The sequence below is a fragment of the Egretta garzetta genome, unplaced genomic scaffold (genome assembly GCF_000687185.1).
Source record: "Egretta garzetta isolate BGI_Z169 unplaced genomic scaffold, ASM68718v1 scaffold163, whole genome shotgun sequence".
Lineage (NCBI taxonomy): Eukaryota > Metazoa > Chordata > Aves > Pelecaniformes > Ardeidae > Egretta > Egretta garzetta.
Genome location: NW_009259308.1, coordinates 2,876,290 through 2,892,894, shown reverse-complemented (window position 1 = coordinate 2,892,894; position 16,605 = coordinate 2,876,290). Strand labels below are relative to the sequence as shown.

Sequence of the window (16,605 nt, the reverse complement as noted above, 5' to 3'; positions counted from 1 at the left end):
ACCACAGAACTCAGTAAATCACAGTCATTTGACCAAAGCATATTATCAGTTCCTGACTTCAGAAAGGCCCATAGGTGTATTTTTCAAGCAAAACCAGTTTACCTGCTCATTAAAGTCTCAGCCTGTGGTGGTTTCTGCAGAGGTTAATTTCATTGCTTCTTCCCTGAATTTTTTTCATACTTGTGTTGTATGGGCTTCCCCACAGACAGCCTTATTCAGCCTTGTTCACATCCCATGATGTGGTACATCTGCAGATCTGCCACTGGCCGCCGTGGCCAGTATGTGTTCAGCCCCTTCATTCTGCCCTTGGATATTAGGAGCTTCTTGTCCCCTAAGTCCCTGCTTGCTTTTCTCTTAGGCTGTGCTGTTCTGGCTGTTCCTAGTTGTCTTTCCTGCTTGTGTTCTTGCACACTGCAGCCTGGTCCTTTGTCAGCCACTTCCTTGCTGTTCTCTGCGCGGACTCCTTTTTGCTGTGCGGGGTTTATTCCTCCACCATGCTTGCCCTGTGCAGCCTTTCATACTTCAGCCCTGTAATAGCAACCTTTGAGTCACTGGGTACTGAGTACTGGCAAGTGTCCCCGCTCTCTTCAGAGTACACTGGCTTTCGTAAGCTTTTAGTGTGTTTTTTGTAAAAAGCCTGGTTGGATAGGAAAGCAATACTGCGCTTGCTAACTCAAATGAGTCTGCAGTATTCAAGCTTGTCAGAAACAGTAAAAGAAAATGAAAAGCTCTTGGGCAATGATGGAAAGCATATTGCCTGGGATGTGTTTAAGAGATGCTGAGTTTTGGGAGGTGTGGGGAGGAGCTGTAGGTAGTTGACACCTCTGAATTCTGAGCCATTGCTGTAACTTCTTAAAAGGGCTACTTTCAGTGTAACCTCTCATTTCCATCTAAGTTGGTTTTTTGGTTTTTTTTGTAGTGTGCTTTTACTAAAAGTGTGTAAGACTACTATAAAGCAACTTTTCTGTGGTTGTATTTGTAGAGTTGTGAAAATTTCCCATGCTTCAAGCAACTTTTCTGTGGTTGTATTTGTAGAGTTGCAGCCTATGTGAAAATTTCCCATGCTTGAATAAACTTCTTACAGCACAAGAGAGAATACGATATCTAGCTTATTGCAGAAATAAAAGTGTTTCCTTAAAAAAAAATAAAAATCATTCAGACATAGCATTCAGCACATGGAATCATACCCTGCATGTACTTTGACTATGGTTAGATGGCAAACTGCTGCTCTGCGTAAGTAAGTAAATGTAAGTAACCTTGGCAGAAAAACATGATGAATTAATTTTTAATCCAGGCAGTGTTGCCAGATAGTCAGTATGTTGCACATCTAGTTATCAGCTGGTTGCTCCTAGTTTCTTTTAATCTTTCCAGTGAAAGGCTTCGAAGACAGAAAGGAAGGAAATAATCACTTTTTAATGTTCCTCGCTACATGTTTATTTGGTGGAATGATAAGAAACACAGTAGCTGGAATCTTCCCCTTGATTATTTTTCTCCCAGATTCTCAATCAAGCTTGTTAAATAGAAAAAAAAGACTTTGAAAGTATGTGGTGGGAAAAAGTTAATAAAATTGGGGTGGAGGAAAGAGGATATAAAAACTGGAACTGCTGAACTGTGTGTGGCAAAAGGCTGGAGAAAGAGTTTGAAGCAGGCAAACTAAAAGGAGTCTTTTTAATTTTTTGATTAAAAAAAAAAACCCAAACAGCCGTTAATTGAGAATACTTCATAAATCACTCTGATTCCCTATTCCCATTATTTCTTTTCCATGATGTTTAAAACTACAGCGATCTCTAAACTTTTTAGAAATAAGAAAATGCTAATGTGCCATTTATGGTGTATAGCATAAAACTGTACCCTCCTGACTTTCCATGGATGGGTACATGAGACGGGAGATCAGTGAAGGGAAGTTAAGTAAGTTGTTTGATTTTTGTGTCTCTGATTTTTGTTTTGTTTGGGTTTTTTTAGGCACAAACAGATACTTCAGGAAAGTAGCCATGAAAATGGGTTTGAATGTAGTTTTTGTTGACTGCACAAAAATGGAATGCCTGGAAGCTGCAATTACACCAGACACCAAGGTAGGGGAGAGGGAAGTTGCTAAACTTACTTGCTTAATGTTGTTAAATAATTTTTTTTCTTGCTCTTGTTGTGTTGGGTATATGTGTCAAGCAGAGGGGGCTGCAGGGGTGGCCTCTGAGGGGACAGGTTGGGGCACAGCTAGAGGGAACATCAAGGTTGGAGGAGGAGGAGGTGCTCCATGGCACTGGAGCAGATAATCCCCCGCTCTAGTGGAAGACAATTCAGCCGGAAAAGGCTTACAAACTTTTGGGCATAAAGACTTTCTTCTGCCTATGTCAGGCCTTCTTCAGATGTGATGCACTTAGGTTTTCAAAAGCTTTGATGTTCTCCCCATGTATCAGTTGTTTTTGTGGAGAAGTTTACCTCTCCCGAGAAACCTTGCCTTTCTTCAGTAGGGACACTTTCTTATTTCCACTCTGCAAACCTGCACAGGAAGCTGACACTCAACTGGTTTAGCGCTTAAAAGCACTTATGACTTACACATGTATCATCACCAGCATTGTAAAATCTCTAAACTGATGTTTTGTATTGTTGAATTACTGCAGCTCGTTTGGATTGAAACACCCACAAACCCCACGCTGAAGGTCATTGACATTCAGGCCTGTGCAGATACAGTACATAAGCATAAAGATGTTCTTCTAGTGGTAGACAACACTTTTATGTCTGCATATTTCCAGGTGAGCACTTTGTTTACAATTACCCCATTATTTCAGTATATTCAAAGATACATTTTTAAAACGGAAGCACAACCAAGGAACTGTAGTTTTCATCTATGCATTATAAAATTACCTGTTCTGTTTCTAAATACTACCCATGTACTGCTGCTGTTTACATTAGTAAAGATGGTATGCAAAGTATTTTATAGCTAGCCATATGCCAGTATGATACCAGCAAAACCAATATAGCTCAGCAGTCAAGTAAACACACTGAATCAAGGTAGTCAGGTAAGCCATTGGGAGAATGGTTTCTCTGCCATTCAAAAAAATCATGGTTTTTAGTTCTCACTGATGGAAATCATAAGTAGCCTGTTAAAAAGTGTCCTGTTTCCTAACTTCAGCATTTTTTATACCAATTCTTTTGTATATGCTGTTCATGATCTGTTCTGAACCACTTGATATTCTACAAAGATAGTGGAAGAAAAAGTTAAAACAAGCAAACTTTATTAAGTATTTCTTTGAGACATTCAAGTTACCTTTTTCTTCAATATTTTGGTGAATGTGTGGCTTGTAATTTTGATCTCGAACAACTGGCATAACTTCTGCTTTTATAACTAGAGTATATGAAGTGAAGACAATTTCTTAAAGATAGTGCTTTGGCATAATAAACTTTGAAGTCTTGTTCATCTTAAGATGGGCTAAAAATATTCATATGTATTTCCCAGGAGACCAAGCTAATCCCTTGTGTTCTGGGTCTGAAGTAAAACTTTTTCATGAGTGCGAAAGGCAAGGTGCCTTTGTTTTTATTAAGGGTACTGAGATCCTTATAAATTAAGAGAGCTTTACAGAAAGTGTTAATGCTTAGCTAAAGTAGCACTTGAGTTTGTCTTGTACATGCCAAAGGCTTGATGATTTCCCCCCTCACAATACATTACTTAGGAAAGACGGGTGTGAAAGAAGAAAATTGAGCGTCTGGATATATGAGCTAGTTAATGTATCTTTTATTGGTCTGTGCTAAGAGAGAGTCAGTTGTAATGATTAATTCTAGGAAGCATAATAAGTAATGTCTTTAAACCCCTCCAGACTGCTGCTGATACACTGTACTAAGAAGATCGTAATTTTGGAGTGATTTATATGGCAATATTGAATGTAAAAGGCAGCAGTAAAATGCTACCATTCTCCTGGCTGTGCATTGGGAATGTACATTATCCATGTTCCTTGAATAGACGTCTGTGTTTAATCTGACAACTGCAGTCTTTTATTCTAAATCTGCTTGCTTTGTTACCTTTTAACATATTGATACTCTTCAGCCTACATAATATGTTTATATTATGTGCAAATTCCTTTACTTAGGGACTGATTAAAAAAAATTTATTGTTCATTACTTCTTGCCCATCAACATCGCAGTTTGCCTCACCTTAAGAAGGCTTCTGGGAAGAAAGCTGGGAATTTAGGGAAGATGGACTCGGCAAAAAAACCCCTTTACACTTTCATCAGGTTTTCAGTTGTTCTTTCCGTGCAGTAGTGCCAGTACCGATATCTAGAAAACAATGCAATTTGTTTTGCTTTGCAGACTGTGTTGAGGTCTCAATTTTCTAAGGAAATATATATTAGAGTAAATACCATTACTTATCCCTGCATCAGCTAAGCAATCAATTCTTCCCACCCCCCCCCGCAATATGAATGGGCTGTGTGTTTGATATATTCAATCATTGCTCTTCCTGAAGCTGGTGGGAATTAGACCAGTGCTTTTAAATCACATTTTATTGTGGGTTCTTTTTATGGTGCTTATCTTGCATTCAGAAGTGCTTTCCTGTACTATTATTTTGTCACATATTCTATCTATCTTCATTCTCAGGTCTTTGTGTTTAAGGTGTTAAGTTTTGTGTTAAGTTTTTGGTGGTTTTTTTTAGTTTCTCCACCTATTGCTACTTTCTGTGTTGGATCACAGCTTTTCTGGACAGCTTGAAATGAACCGGAGTGCACACAAGTTTTAATCAGACCTATTATTTTCATTTCATTTCAGCGTCCTTTATCTCTGGGGGCTGATATTTGTATGTATTCTGCAACCAAATACATGAACGGTAAGTATGTCAGTTCAACACAACGCAGGCTGGCTATTTAAAAGCTTGGCTGCTGGCAGTTCACAAAGCCAACGCATCTGCCAGTAATTCTTGAATGGACCATTAGAGGAGATGGACCATTGAATTAGATCATTAGTCTTTGTAGCTCCTAAACTATCCTTGGGAGAAGGAATATTGACCTGACTTTAGGTAATAGACGTAGAAGTGTTTATAGCCATGTTGGCTTTAATTTGACTACAACAAAGCAAGTGGCTTCAGTAGAAGGTAGCTGCCAGAAATTATATTAAGATTCAAAGGAGTTCTCATACAGCTGTGTTGGAGCCTGTCCAAAAGCACGTTCACTGTGCCGTTTCCCAAACGGCCCAGACTTGGAGCTAATGTGACTGTAGCTGTGTTGTAACCACATGCCTCTGGTGGTGCGGATAGAAATGGAAGTTTTCCAGCTGGTGTTCCCTCTCACTAAGGCAGCAGCCTGGTGCTGCTCCATAGGGCACCCCTGATTCCTGTACAATGTCCTGCTTTCTGGCAGTTAGTGGCGGCGGGCTTGAGAAGTTTCTGGGGGCATGCATGCGGCACACAGCAGAGCACGCTGCTGACCAGAGCTTTAGAAAAAGCTGAAATCTGCCTTATGATTCATGTGCTGCATGGGAAGGACGCCTGTGGCAATGAGAAGGAGCCCAGTGTCTTGCAAAAATGGGACTGTGTTAGCACAAAGACTGAGAAAATGGGGGCTTGTGGCAGAACCCTGGAGTAGATGGAGTGGCTGATTCTGTTCTTGTCGTCTTGCATTTTTAGGGCATAGTGATGTTGTAATGGGACTTGTTTCAGTAAACTGCGATGATCTCTATGAAAGGCTCAAATTCTTACAAAACTGTAAGTAGTCAATATAGCAAATACTGTAAAATGAACTGTATGCAAATATACCAGCTTGTAATGAGAAGCATGTTGCATGCACACAAGGTATGAAATCTATCTAGAGATGTAGCTCAGGCATTTAAATGTGCAGAAGTGTGAATGACTGCAGAGAGAGTGGTAGCACAGACATAGGAAACCTGAGTTCTCTTCCCTGTCTTTCACTGATACGTAGGGTGGTCTTATGCAAACACGATAGCTTTCAGTATGCCTCTGTGGCTTCTCTCTCAAATAAAGTTAATGACACTGGTCTCCACTTCCTAACTGCTTCTAGGAAAGTGCTGAGAGCAGCATGGGTTGTCCAACATTTATCGACCAGGGGCTGGTGAGTGGGGTGAATTGTCTAGTGGCAGGTGCTTGAATGCAGGCGGCGTTCCTCGCTGCGGGGCAGTAATTCCCCTCTATCCCTGCTTTCCCCCGAGAAGTGCGTGCCCCACTGCTCCCGAGGGAGGACTGAGCTGCAGAGCCTCTCTGGAGTGTGCTTCCCAGAGCCACGCGCTGGTGTGGCACGGAGTGCTCTGCCTGTGCTCTGTGTGTCATGCACAGAGGCAGGATATGTGACACGTCCTGGAAGCATCAGAGGCAGAGCGTCTGCGTTCTGTCTCCGGTGTGCAGCACCTGCAGTTAAATGGGGCAGAACTGCTCACAAAGTCTCTCTTTAGGTTATAGTAAAGACGGTGGTAGAAAGAGCACAATTGTTTCCTATATTCACTTGACTTCGTACATGAAGAGGGATACAAACCTTTAAATTATGCATTTATTTAATTTCTTCTAACTCCTGTCAAGTATATCTGGTGTTTTTTAAACTCATTCACACATCAGAGGATATGCCTAATGCAGAATTTTCATATATAGGTTGATTTTAACAATTTTGCTGCCTCTTAATTGTAACGAATGAATTTCCGTACAGTGTTCTGTCTGCCTCCTATCTACAACAGAAGGAGTAAAAGTATATTATGTCTAATAAATTTAATCCTTCACTAATTTAGCTCATTAATTGGCTTCTCATGTGTGTGAGATGAAGAAGACAGATCACATCAGATGTCTTCCCACTTGTGTTATTCGAACTTTAGAAATTTTGGAAATTAGGACTGTATTTAGTATTGCTAAAAAAAATCTCATTGTTTTATGTGGAATTTTGTTTCAATTTCCATAGCTCTTGGAGCTGTTCCATCTCCCTTTGATTGTTACCTGTGCAATCGTGGTTTGAAGACACTAAAAATCCGGATGAAACAACATTTCCACAATGCATTAGCTGTTGCTCGATTTCTTGAGTCACATTCCTGGGTGGAGAAGGTCATTTTCCCAGGTAGGTTGGCAAGACTTTAGAGCAGGTGACGTCTTAGAGTAAGGCTGGATTTGAGTACTGTAATACTACGTGTCGTTTGTGCACCCTTCACATTTGGTGACTTTGGCTTAGGTGTCCACCTTGGCAATGGGCTGTTTCTGTGTAGCTGAGAGTGAGCTGCTTTACCCTTTGAAGTGATGGTAATTAACTTAAAGCAACTTTTACAAATTTCAGGCTTGCCTTCACACCCTCAGCATGAGTTGATCAAGCGGCAGTGTACTGGCTGTCCTGGGATGATAACCTTTTACATTAAAGGGAATCTCGAACATGCTGCTACCTTTCTCAAGAATTTAAAGGTAAACGATGGTAAATACACACTACCTTAGAGGGACTTGAGCCTGTCCTTCTGAGGGTGATAATGGAAGGAAGTAATTTTTCTTGGGGTGGGAAGAGTCTTTCTCTGTGCTTGCAAAGCTCCTAAAGTCTTTTGGGTGTAACCATCTCTAAATAATAGATTATTTGTAAATGGGAGGCTAATGAGAGGGAAGAAAAGGGTGTCTCAGCTCATTTGAAGTATTTGGTTACACAGTAGGGTGTAGCATATCCAGGTTAGCCCAGGCATTGCTTCTAATAAAGGGCCTGCATACCAGCCTTTTGCAAAAATACCTGTAGTATTTGAAAGCAGAGAAGCTGTGGCTGGTGTAATACTGTTGTAATATTTCAAAGTACTCATCAGGAGAAAAACCTATTGAGAAATATCATGAGTCTTGAAGCACAGAGGGAGTCCCTCAGTGTGGAGAGTAGTTGTTTGTTTATTTTACCTAAACTTTTGCTTTTGTCTTTGCAATGTAGTAATTCTGCCTGTACTCTTTAATGTGTTTGCCAGTCTTGATCTCTGGTTAATTTGCATCCTGCTCTTGTGTTTTTGCTGTTTTGTTCTTGGGAAAACAAATTGGTAATAATTGACAAAGGTAGATTAGAACTTCCTTCTCCTCCCTATCTTTCTTACTTGCCAGCTAATGTCATCAACTGAAAATTAATTTACTGAAAATAAGATTTTCCCACGAAATAGCCTTTTACATGAAAGAGAGCACTTAATCCTGGCACAGGAGATGTATCAGCTTTGACAAAAAGCTGGTATACTTATAAATATATTCACTTCAGCCTTTGGACTTGGATAATGATCAGTTTGTCACTAGGCTGGTACAAAAATAAAGCCATTTCCTTAAACCAGGCTGAGAAGAGGATTATTTAGTTGGTTTTTTTTGTTTTTTTTGTTTGTTTGGTTTGTTTGGTTTGTTTGGTTTGTTTGGTTTGGTTTTTGTTTGTTTTTAAAGGGAAAAGAAAGTCAATATGAGCAACCAGGGCTAGAGAGAAATGTTGAGGGCAGTAAGTGCCTTCACAAAAGACAAATGATGAAACCGTGTTTGAGTGCAGTTGGCTCTCTAGTGAGCCTTTTTGTCATCCAGGGATATATGTCCATAAATCAAAGAGCAGTGCTAAAAAAACCCTTAACTAACAGTAAGCATTTCACACACACTAGTCCTGTTAGGCACTGAGAAATTTAGGCTGGTTTTCAAAATATTAAACTAACCATCAGACCCGAGCAATGAGTGAAAAAATCTGTTCAGCCTTGTGAGAAGAACCTGAAATGTTTGGGTTTTTTCCCCATCACATCTGCTATTTGACAGCCTGAAAAGCATAGGTGTTAAACGTGACCATTGATGGGTGATGCTGAAAGAAAAATATGTAAGGATAGGGTATAATCACTTCAACCTTAATGAAGTGTTTGAGATTTGACTCTTAACATTGTTCAGGCAGCCAGCTCTATCCTTCTTCTGAACAGAATGAAAACTATGGTGATATTCAGGCAGAACCTGCTCCCTCATGTTGTGTGTTTTCCCTTTTACTCTTCCTCCATTGCTGCCCATGCATTGCATTGTAGGAACTACTACTGAGTTATTCCAGTTTTGCATCAGCACCTCTTTAGAGCCTTTTGAGGACAAGTCTGTTCTAAATATTAATAGCTCTTACCTGCTGAATGTACACTTTTTTCCTAATTACAACTAATACCTTTCGTAATATAAAAGTTTTTATAGAAAAACTCAGGGGGAAAAAAACCCCACAACCACTAAACATTGCGTTTTCATTAACTGTCTCTTTCTAAGAGTTCACAAATTTGCACTACTTATGTTAACTTCTGTTTAATTTTTCCTGTAGGTTTTTGCATTGGCTGAGAGTCTGGGAGGATATGAAAGCCTAGCAGAGCACCCGTAAGTCATTCTTCATCTTAAAAATCTAAAAAAGCTGCAGAGTAACAAAAAAGTTTCTGCTCTATTTTGATGGGAGTTCCAAAATTTTCTAGTACACAAAGCTATTTTGCATATAATTGAGATTCCAGGTTGGTATGTTGTGTAGCACAAAACCCAGTGGCTACTCCAGAAATGAGTGTGACTTTTGCAAAAACAGGAACGCAGTGATGAAAGAATGTCCACGCTTTCTTGTTTTAACTGGGAGACTGTGCTGCAATTTGTTGCTATGATAACAAATCCAAGAAATCAGTGTGTGTTTGAATAAGTAGTATTGAGCAGATTTGGTCACACTGTTGAGGAAGGAGGTCTGCTGTTCTGCCTGCTTACACAAGAGGGCATGTTCAGTATGCTACACTGAACTGTGTCTCCTTGTCAGGTAAATTTTGTGAGGATTTTAGTAATACTCGGTTGCCCCCGCCTAAATTAAAAGGCTAAAAATAGGATTTTTTTATGGAATTAGATTACTTTACTTAAATCCAGTTTGCTTTTCAAAAAGATATGGAAAGTTAGGACTGAAGTTATATGCTAAATCATTTCAGTGGCTCATTTTAGAATAACAGTAAATCTTAAAACACTCAAGCAATTGAATGGTAGTTGCTAACTAGTGGATGTCAGTGACTGAGAATATGGGGGAAATAGCTTCTTACCTATATCCTCCACAGCTGGGGAGAATAAACTCTTCAATGTAAGTGGTACAGTTTGACAAGTGGTCTGAGAAAATGGAATTAAAAAAAAAACCTGGGGATTTTATACTGGAGATTGTATATTATAGCTGTTTCTCCACATGCTTAAAGTAGAGCTTTTAGACACTATTTTTTCAGAAAAAAAAATAAAAAAAATCTGGAAGGAAGAGGAATAGGATTTTCCCCCTCCTTTTTCATTTCCAGATTGTTAAGTATCCACTTTTTATTCATCATTTGTAGCTTGGAAATACTCTCTTGAAGTGCTGGGAGATACAAGTCACTTCTATGCAGTTTGCATAATTTACAGTAACCGATGATAGGATCTCTTTCCATCTGTGGGTTAACCAGCAGATGGTACACACAAGGTGTAAAGTCTTTATGGAATTTCAAGGGGTGCTGGCAGGAAACCAATTTATTTGGGTCTTTACGGATAAAAGTAAATACTTCTTAGAAAAAAGGCTATTTTTTTTCCTCCAGGGCCATCATGACTCACTCTTCAGTGCCTAAAGAAGATAGAGAAGCTCTTGGAATCAGTGATACATTAATTCGCCTGTCAGTTGGTTTGGAAGATGAAGAAGATTTACTGGAAGACCTAGACCAAGCTCTGGAAGCTGCAGTAAGTGGGTTGCTGCCTTAGTGCTGTCACTCTAAAAATAATTTCCCCTCTAGTACTGTGCCTTTCTCACTAAACTGTCTGCTGGCAATTCTTACCTCACTTAATTTTTAAACTACTCATAAGCGTACCTTGCAGACTGTGTGTAGGGTTTTAACTCTTTTGTTGTTAGGTTTCTCTTTGCAGCGAAGTTTACAGTCCTTGTCAGTCATGATTTGAATTCATGTGGATTCCTATAGCAGATGGTGATGTCCCCAGCATCCGAGCGATGGGGTTAGCCGCTAAAGTCAGGTTGAGGGGAGGCTGTCATATCGGTGTCGAAGTGTTTAGTGTGTGCTTCAGATTTTTCATGTCATAGTTTTAGAGAGTATTGAAATATATTAAGGAGCTTCAAGAAAAGAGCTTCTACCAGACAGTAAGTCCAATATTTGAGTAACGCTATTTCCTTTACAAGCACTACTTCTGCTCTTCTACCCACAGTTCTGTATTTCAGACAGTAGATCAAAATTGTTCTTTACACGTGGTAACTAATGTGATGCCATATTGTGTCTTTTCTTCTCAGGGCAGCTTTCCTAAGATACATGAGGTGTATATGTGTTTGTGTACGAGTGTACACACATGCATATGTGCAGGGGAGAGGCTGGTTAAATATGTAGTGTCTTTTGGTCCTACACAGCTTTGTGCTATGCTTTGGATCGGCTAATGCTGTGACTGAAGGAATGGGGGTTTTTGCAAGCTTTTATTTTTATCACCTTTTTTTTTTTTTTTTTTACTGGAAAGGATTAGTCATAACTGAAAAATATGAAGTATGGGCACTTGACTTGGAACTGGTACATCAGTCTGATGGATCCTTTTTGGCATCTGCAGACTTGCAGTTTGATGTACCAGCATTTTATTGCAGAATATGCTATGTTGTACTGTATCTTGAATTTGTCATGCAGTGACTTATCAAGGGCGACTTACCAAGGGCATTGCCAATGTCTTTGGTTTCTGCAACTGCAGTTAACTTTTAGGTGAGTTTCCCAGATGATCCCAGGAAGCAGATCACGTTGTGCGAAAGGTCCTTTCTTTTTCCCAGAAGGAGGTCCCTGACCTTCAGTTATGCAGGAGAATTCTTCTTGGTGTGAAATCTCACAGCAGCTTTAGATTGGAATGTGTGAGCAAGGCATGTCAACCAGATGCCTTAAGCCTACCCAGGCACTCTGCCTCAGCCTCTGTCTGTTCTTCAGAGCTTCAGTGGAAGACTAAAATCCCTCCAACCTTCATAAACGTAATTATGTATTGGAGAGAGGAAGGAGAATTTCCTCTCAATCCTGGCGGGCCACAAACAGAGCCCAGAGGTATGGGATGTCTGCAAGCAAAGCTCCAGCCAGTCCTTTCAAATGCTGTTGGAGATCTCAGGATACCCATTGCTCAAGGATGCGTACTAGATCTTTGGATTTTGTCGCAAGCCTAGTTTTTGTTCTCAGGAACTGCCAACTACTGTCACACAATCCCATCCATACAATTTGTTACTCTGTCTTTACAATTTTAGGTTCCTTTCCGAGTATCCTGTTTGACTGATGTAGAACTTCACTCCTGGGAAGTCAAAAACTTTGATGTATAAAATCTAACCGTACTCCTAACCTGTTTGTATCCACCTGATCACATGTTGCTTCCACACAGGCAAACTGTAGATATCGGGAATGTTGCTACCAGGCCTCACATTCTCTGCCACACTGTGGGGTGGGCAAGGGGGACAAAGAGGAGGAGACAAACCAAGGACTGTAGCAAGGCGTGTGCTTAAGAGGGGCTTCAGCAAGTATTGGGATAAAGTTTAATAAGTAACCACACTAAAAAAGCACAAGTTTCCTTCTTCCCTTCTCCCAACTTGCATTGTTGTACTGTAGGAGCACCATAACTCTCATTGATTTGTCTGTTTTCTTTGAGTGGGCATTCTGCAGGTTTGATGACTCCTCAGTAGTCTTTGCAACACTGAGGACAGAATTCACAGTCTTTGGTGGACCTTGAATCAGCTCCAAGTCAATGGCCAAGGCAGAACTAGGTTCAGCACTACCTTGTTCTCCTCTGCCACCTCTGTGTCCCTGCACATACCTGCATTGCAAAAAAGAATTAAAAAGGTGTTTGAAATACGGAGTTTTGTCTGTATGAGAGAACATGGTGGTGTTGGTAGGTAAAGTATAAACTTGGGTACTGCAGCCATTGTAGCACCTATATATAGTAGTTTGATGTGCTGTACAGACAGGAAAATTTTGCTCCCTCCTTCCCTGCCCCCTCCCGTTTGGTGATAGGTAAAATTAGCAACGGTAACTGCATGCCAGCACAGAGTGTGAAGATAATCTAATGCTAAAATGTATATTATCTATGAAAAGGGAAAAAAAAAAGTGCACAGCATAATTATCTCTCATTTTTTCCTTCTGATTGCAGTTTGCAGACCATAAGCTTGACGTTTAAAACCGGAGCTTGGAATTGAATGTTGAAATGGCTAAAGAAGATGAAAAAGAAAGCCAAATTGCTAATGATTTTCCTCTGATTTGCCTTTGAGAATTGAATTCTGTTCAATCCAACACTGGATTCCTTGAGAGCTCTTGCTTTGTGCTGTTAATGTTTATTCTGCTGATGTCTGGCTGTACATGGACTGTGCACTGCAGCACGCAGCCTGTGCTCTCCTGTGGGTCCATTTCTGTTGTATTGTAATCCTTTGGCTTTGGATTTATGGAGTCAGTAAATTGTGTTTGAGAGCAGCCATGATGCACACTCAGGAATATTATCCCGGTTCTCTCAGTGGAGATCAGTGTTTCTCATTTGCCATGCTAGTGCTGCAAGGGTGTTACGCCAAAAGGGTTGGTTTCTATTACTGCTTCTCAGGATGCACAAATTAATTTTTCTCGTATCTTCTAATCCAACAGTCCAACTTAAAAACTGTTGATTAAACTTAGATTTCTTTTTTAATTAGGTTGGAAATTTCGGTTAAATGCTTTTTCACCTGTTGCTATTTTATGGAGTATTGAAAATGAAGTGAAAACCAATATCTGGTAAACAATAGTAAATTTCTAAAGAGGGTTCATTCCCTTTTTTAAAAAAATTATGTCATGTTAATTGTGGTAATGATTTGTGTTATATTTGGAATGGGAATAATTTTAATTAAAATATGCTTTGAATTTCCCTGATGTATTACTTCTTTTGACATTTGCATATACTACTTGCATTCAAAATCAGGTGATAAAATGACCCTGGTTTAGTTTAAATTTTCCTATGGGAAAACAATGTCATTGATGTTTTTACTTTTGTCAAGAAAAAAAGATATACATTCTAATGTATAACAACCTAATACGCAGTATTCGGGCAAGGAATATTGCTTGCTTGGGATAGGGGGTGGACAGCTGCCAGAAGTGCCCTGCAAGGCATCACTTCTGAGCAGACCTCAGCCCTCCTGCCGCTTCCCCCCAGCTTATCTAAATATCTGTCCTGAAGAACCACAAGAGAAGCACAAGCACTACAGGTACTTGTTACAAGACACAGATCTTTCTCGATAAAAACATTTAGCTTTCCCAAACTAAAGGAAAATTAGACTTTCTGGAGGTGTCTTTCTTTCGTTTCTTTCTCAGATTGAGGGCTGTCATGAAATGTGAGGTTGGTGACTCTCACGTGCCAGCTGGTTTAAAAGCCGCCTTAGATTATGGTATGGAACACCTTAACACATGTGCAAGTGAGACGAGGGGGCTGTAGCTGGCTGCCGGTTGCCCTGAGCTCCGGTGGTACCCCGAGCAGGGATAACTGTTGTCTGCTCTTGCTGTAGGAGAATTGAGCCCTCAGGGTTCTGTGTGGCCGGGGCAGAGGCTGAGCGTGAGGTGGAAATGAATACATTTCATCCAGTCCTCAGAGTGGTTACAGATCAGTGAAACATTGCAGGTAGCTTTTTATTAACTTCTACAGGATAAATATTGTTACTGTGCTGTCCGGACCTGTTTTTGACTCTAAGCATAATCAGCACATCAGCGTTAATTTCTGTGGGAAGACTTCAGCAACTAAGTTTTTGCATATATTATTTATGAGTACAACTTTAAAAACCTGGACAAGCTGCAGGTTGCCTGCGCTGGCATTTGTGCAGGCGCGTGGTACATCGGTGAGGCTGGCGGCTGAGTCAGAGGGTGGGAAGGGGCTACGGTGGGGGAGATCCACCAGCAGATGGGTCAGAGAGTGGTGGTGGATGCCAGCTGTCATGTAGGCAGCACGCCGAGATCCTAGGACCTGGGTTTGGAATGATAAAGCAGGTCAGAAGTGGTGGGGCTGCGCTTTGCACAGCAGCGGTGGTGGTGCAGGCACGCTGAACCGGTGTCGCGGTGAATTGGCTTCCTCTCCCCGAGAGGGGAACCAGCATGGGGGGTGCCTGTTCGTGTCTGATTACAGATGACAGCAGAGCCCTGCCTGCGTTGTGTTGCCCAGCACAGCCCCTGAGCTCAGGCAGTGCTTTAAACAGGTAAAGACTTCCATTTGTTGTAATTAAAGTTAAGACTGTGCTTTCTATACCCAATCAATACAGCATTTTGGTGTGAAGTACGGAGTACAAAGATAATCCTATCACCCTGTCTAGGCACTGTGCCTTCTGAGCGGCAAACAATTACATATATTGACACAGAAACATAATAGTCTGGATTATCTAGAATGATTAAATCCTGGGAAAATTGAGATGAAGGTATGTATGCCAGACCAACACCTCATTTGCTTATCTGCATTGTAGAGTATATCATAAAAACACATGCAAAATGAGTAAGATGCTATAGGGGGTGCAGGCTGGTAGGTGGTATGAAAATGAGGAGCACTTGTTATTTTTTGAAAAGCTGGCAACTGGTGATGAAGAGTCTCAAAGGCGGCGTGATTCTATTATTGTAGGAGCTAGTAATTCTCCCCACCCTGATGAAAACCATCTTCCTTGTTAATATCACTTAAATTTTCATGTTTGTTGCTACAACATTGTTTGACTAAATATCTGATTTAATTTCTATGTTCCCAGTCTGGATAGTTTTTGTAATATTTTCACTAACATGGATGTAATGAGTGATGAATATGGGCAGTTTTAAACAGTTTAAACTGGACTGAAAGATACGTCTGCACCTGCGAGGAATTGATGGGGAGATGCAATGTCCTGGGGACCGTATGCACCCTTAGGTGGCAGTGATGGGCTGGAAACCCCAAACTTCCTGCTTGTGCAGAGTGAAGCCATAAAAGGTGAGCAGCTTGCATTCTGCCCCTTCCCAGGAGATCAGGAACCAGAAGTAATTTTTCTATTATTCTTTACTCATCTGAATATCCTTGATCCAACGTTGCCAAATTAGATCACAAATGTCAAAATAAGATTTCACTGAAATGTCGAATACAGGAGCTGCCACGCTGAAGTAATGCCTGCGCTGGGTTCGTGGCTGGGTGGAAAGAGGAGAGCTGAGCCCCAGGAGGCTGAACTGCAGGTCAGGGCTGTGGAGGGGGACAAGAAATGTCAACCAGTCCTGGGGCAGGGAGCGGTGATGGTGATGGACTGGGTCTTGCCATCCCAGTATGACCTGCTGCCTTGAAGTGGCTCGTTTTGGTGGACCAGGGGCCGAACTGACCCTTCCCAGCCTTGCTCCAAGCTCAGGAAGTATTTATCTTCTTGCAATCAAGTCAACAAGTTGTAAGTGTTGCTACATAAAATGGCTTTACAGTCAGGATACCCTTCCTTCTGCTGAGGTTTTCCCAGGTCTAGCATACAAATGTGAGTGCTCTGTTAACCACAGCTGCTGTCTTTGCAGGGCCCACTCAGGAGGGTAAGCCTCTGAAGAGCTACGATTTGAGGGTTGGGGATACCTGCTTTTGTGCTGGAGCAGCTGGCCCTGCCAGAGCCCTCATCCTCTCCAGGCCAGGCAGGACACTCTGCAGCTTGTGGGGGGTTCAGTAAGGTTGCTGGGTGCTGTGTGCAACATTTTGGGTTTTGGTTTAGTTTTTCTTGT

The 16,605-nt window shown here is 41.0% G+C and overlaps 1 protein-coding gene across 1 annotated transcript in view; it reads left to right on the top strand.

Annotated features, from left to right (window-relative positions):
* Positions 1 to 13,705, top strand: part of CTH (cystathionine gamma-lyase) — an 18,277-nt gene extending 4,572 nt beyond the window's left edge. Inside the window, exons 4-12 of the mRNA XM_035891746.1 lie at positions 1,963 to 2,072; positions 2,619 to 2,750; positions 4,756 to 4,813; positions 5,609 to 5,686; positions 6,882 to 7,034; positions 7,248 to 7,369; positions 9,234 to 9,286; positions 10,486 to 10,624; positions 13,049 to 13,705. Coding sequence (XP_035747639.1) covers positions 1,963 to 2,072; positions 2,619 to 2,750; positions 4,756 to 4,813; positions 5,609 to 5,686; positions 6,882 to 7,034; positions 7,248 to 7,369; positions 9,234 to 9,286; positions 10,486 to 10,624; positions 13,049 to 13,075 — 872 coding nt within the window. The 3' untranslated portion in view covers positions 13,076 to 13,705. The remainder of the gene's footprint in view (positions 1 to 1,962; positions 2,073 to 2,618; positions 2,751 to 4,755; positions 4,814 to 5,608; positions 5,687 to 6,881; positions 7,035 to 7,247; positions 7,370 to 9,233; positions 9,287 to 10,485; positions 10,625 to 13,048) is intronic.
* Positions 13,706 to 16,605: the final 2,900 nt, after the last annotated feature.